Raw genomic sequence first — 1,962 nt, forward strand, 5'->3', positions numbered from 1 at the left:
GGGGGGGAGAATTTGGGAAGGTTTGGGGGTCCCTGTGGGGCGCTGACTCCCTGCTTCTCCCACAGAAAGTCAACTGCGTCCAGTTCAATGAGGAGGCCACCATCATCGTGTCCGGTAAGGGAGTGGTCCTGGGGGGTCCTGGCAGCACTAGAGACCCCCCCCGACACCCCCTTTTCCCCCTCTGACACCCCCTTTTCCCCTCTGACACCCCCTTTTTCCCCCCTCCAGGCTCCATCGACTCCACCGTCCGCTGCTGGGACTGTCGCTCCCGTCGCCCCGACCCCGTCCAGGTCCTGGACGAGGCCAAGGACGGTGTCTCCAGCGTGAAGGTCTCCGACCACGAGATCCTCTCGGGGTGAGGGACAGGGACACGTTTGGGGGGTCAGGGACACACCTGGGGGGGTCGGGGACCCCCAGGATCATAACCCCCCCAGCGCTGACACCCCCTTCTCTCCGCAGCTCCGTGGACGGTCGCGTCCGACGCTACGACCTGCGCGCCGGCCAGCTCTTCTCTGACTACATAGGGAGTGAGTGAGGGGGTGCAGGACGCCCCTGGGGGGTGCCCCAAGGTCTGGGGGGGCTCCTGGGCCCCCCACAAGCCCCCCTCCATCCCCCCACAGGCCCCATCACCAGCGTTTGCTTCAGCAAGGACGGGCAGTGCGCCCTGGCCGCCAGCCTGGACTCCACCCTGCGCCTGCTGGACAAGGAGACAGGGGAGCTGCTGGGCGAGTACGAGCCCCCTCCCCACAGTCCCATGGCCCTTTTTGGGGGGGGGGTTCCACACCTCACCCCGTCCTTGTCCCCCCCAGGTACACGGGCCACCGCAGCACCTCGTACCGGCTGGACTGCGTCCTGAGCGAGCAGGACACCCACGTGGGCAGCGCCTCCGAGGACGGACACGTTTATTTCTGGGACCTGGTGGAGGTGAGTGGGTAAAGAGGTGGGGAGGGGGGGTCAACCCCATGATTTGGGGGTCCCGGGGACCCCCCCTCAACATCCTCACGTGTCCCCCCAGGGCTCGCTGGCGCTCAGCCTGGCCGTGGGCCGCAGCGTGGTGCAGTCCCTCTCCTTCCACCCCACACTGCCCTGCCTGCTGGCTGCCACCCAGGGCCAGCTCCAGCTCTGGAGGGAGGACAGTTTCCAGCCCGAGGGGGACCCCGACACGTGAGGGGGAATTTTGGGGGGCCCCCCACTTCCCTGCACCCCCTCCTCTTCCAAGGAATAAACCCCTGGCGTGGAGAAATTACGGAGCTTTATTGGGAGCAGCTTCAAATAAATACAAGCGCTGGGGAGGAGGCAGATGGAACAGGGGGGTTTGGGGGGGACAGACAGACGGTCGTGGGGGGGTCGGGGACAGACAGACGGCCGTGGGGGGGTCCCAGACGGGTGGACGGTGCCGGGGGGGGGTCCCAGCTCCCCCACTCCCCCCAGTCTCCTCCCTCTCTCCTCTGCGCACGCTGCCATTTGGGGCGCAGAGCCTGGGGATGTTGGGATGGGAGGCCCTGCAGAGAAACTAGGGGCTCGGCACCCCCAAAGTAGGGGTTCAGCCCCCCCTAAAGCGGGGTCTCACCCCTCCTAAGGTGGGGGGGGGCTCGGTTTCCCCCAGGGACACCCTCAGTCCCCTGTTGTCCCCACGGGAAACGCGTCGGCTTTTTGGGCGAACGTCTCCGCCACCAGCAGCGGAAAGACCAGGGAGGCGTCGGCGTAAACCTGGGTGCAAGGAAACGGGGGGTGAAGGTGGGGGAACCCCACCCTGGGCACCCCAAAATCCCCCTCCCAAGACCCCCCCAAGGTCTCACCTTGACGGGGGTGGCGTCCATCCGGATCTTGCCCCAGGACACGGCCTCGTCCGGCCGCGCTCCCGAGTCGGAGCCGTCAAACTCCTGCGCCGTGTTGACGTAGACGGAGAAATCGGCCCCGTTCCTCTGCGGGGGCCAGGAACAGGGTGAGCCCCCCCCCCCC

At 67.2% G+C, this 1,962-nt stretch overlaps 2 protein-coding genes across 2 annotated transcripts in view; one reads left to right on the top strand and one right to left on the bottom strand.

Moving 5' to 3' along the window:
* WDR83 (WD repeat domain 83) overlaps window positions 1-1,246 on the top strand; it is a 1,398-nt gene extending 152 nt beyond the window's left edge. The window contains exons 2-7 of the mRNA XM_014958017.1: window positions 66-114; window positions 229-355; window positions 460-527; window positions 621-729; window positions 810-924; window positions 1,016-1,246. Of these exons, the coding sequence (XP_014813503.1) occupies window positions 66-114; window positions 229-355; window positions 460-527; window positions 621-729; window positions 810-924; window positions 1,016-1,168 (621 nt within the window). The 3' untranslated portion in view covers window positions 1,169-1,246. The remainder of the gene's footprint in view (window positions 1-65; window positions 115-228; window positions 356-459; window positions 528-620; window positions 730-809; window positions 925-1,015) is intronic.
* The window catches only part of DHPS (deoxyhypusine synthase), a 3,197-nt gene continuing 2,470 nt past the window's right edge, over window positions 1,236-1,962 (bottom strand). Inside the window, exons 9-10 of the mRNA XM_014958018.1 lie at window positions 1,800-1,925; window positions 1,236-1,710 (exon numbers count right to left, since the gene is read on the bottom strand). Coding sequence (XP_014813504.1) covers window positions 1,615-1,710; window positions 1,800-1,925 — 222 coding nt within the window. The 3' untranslated portion in view covers window positions 1,236-1,614. The remainder of the gene's footprint in view (window positions 1,711-1,799; window positions 1,926-1,962) is intronic.

The sequence above is a fragment of the Calidris pugnax genome, unplaced genomic scaffold (genome assembly GCF_001431845.1).
Source record: "Calidris pugnax isolate Ruff unplaced genomic scaffold, ASM143184v1 scaffold399, whole genome shotgun sequence".
Taxonomy (NCBI): Eukaryota; Metazoa; Chordata; class Aves; order Charadriiformes; family Scolopacidae; genus Calidris; species Calidris pugnax.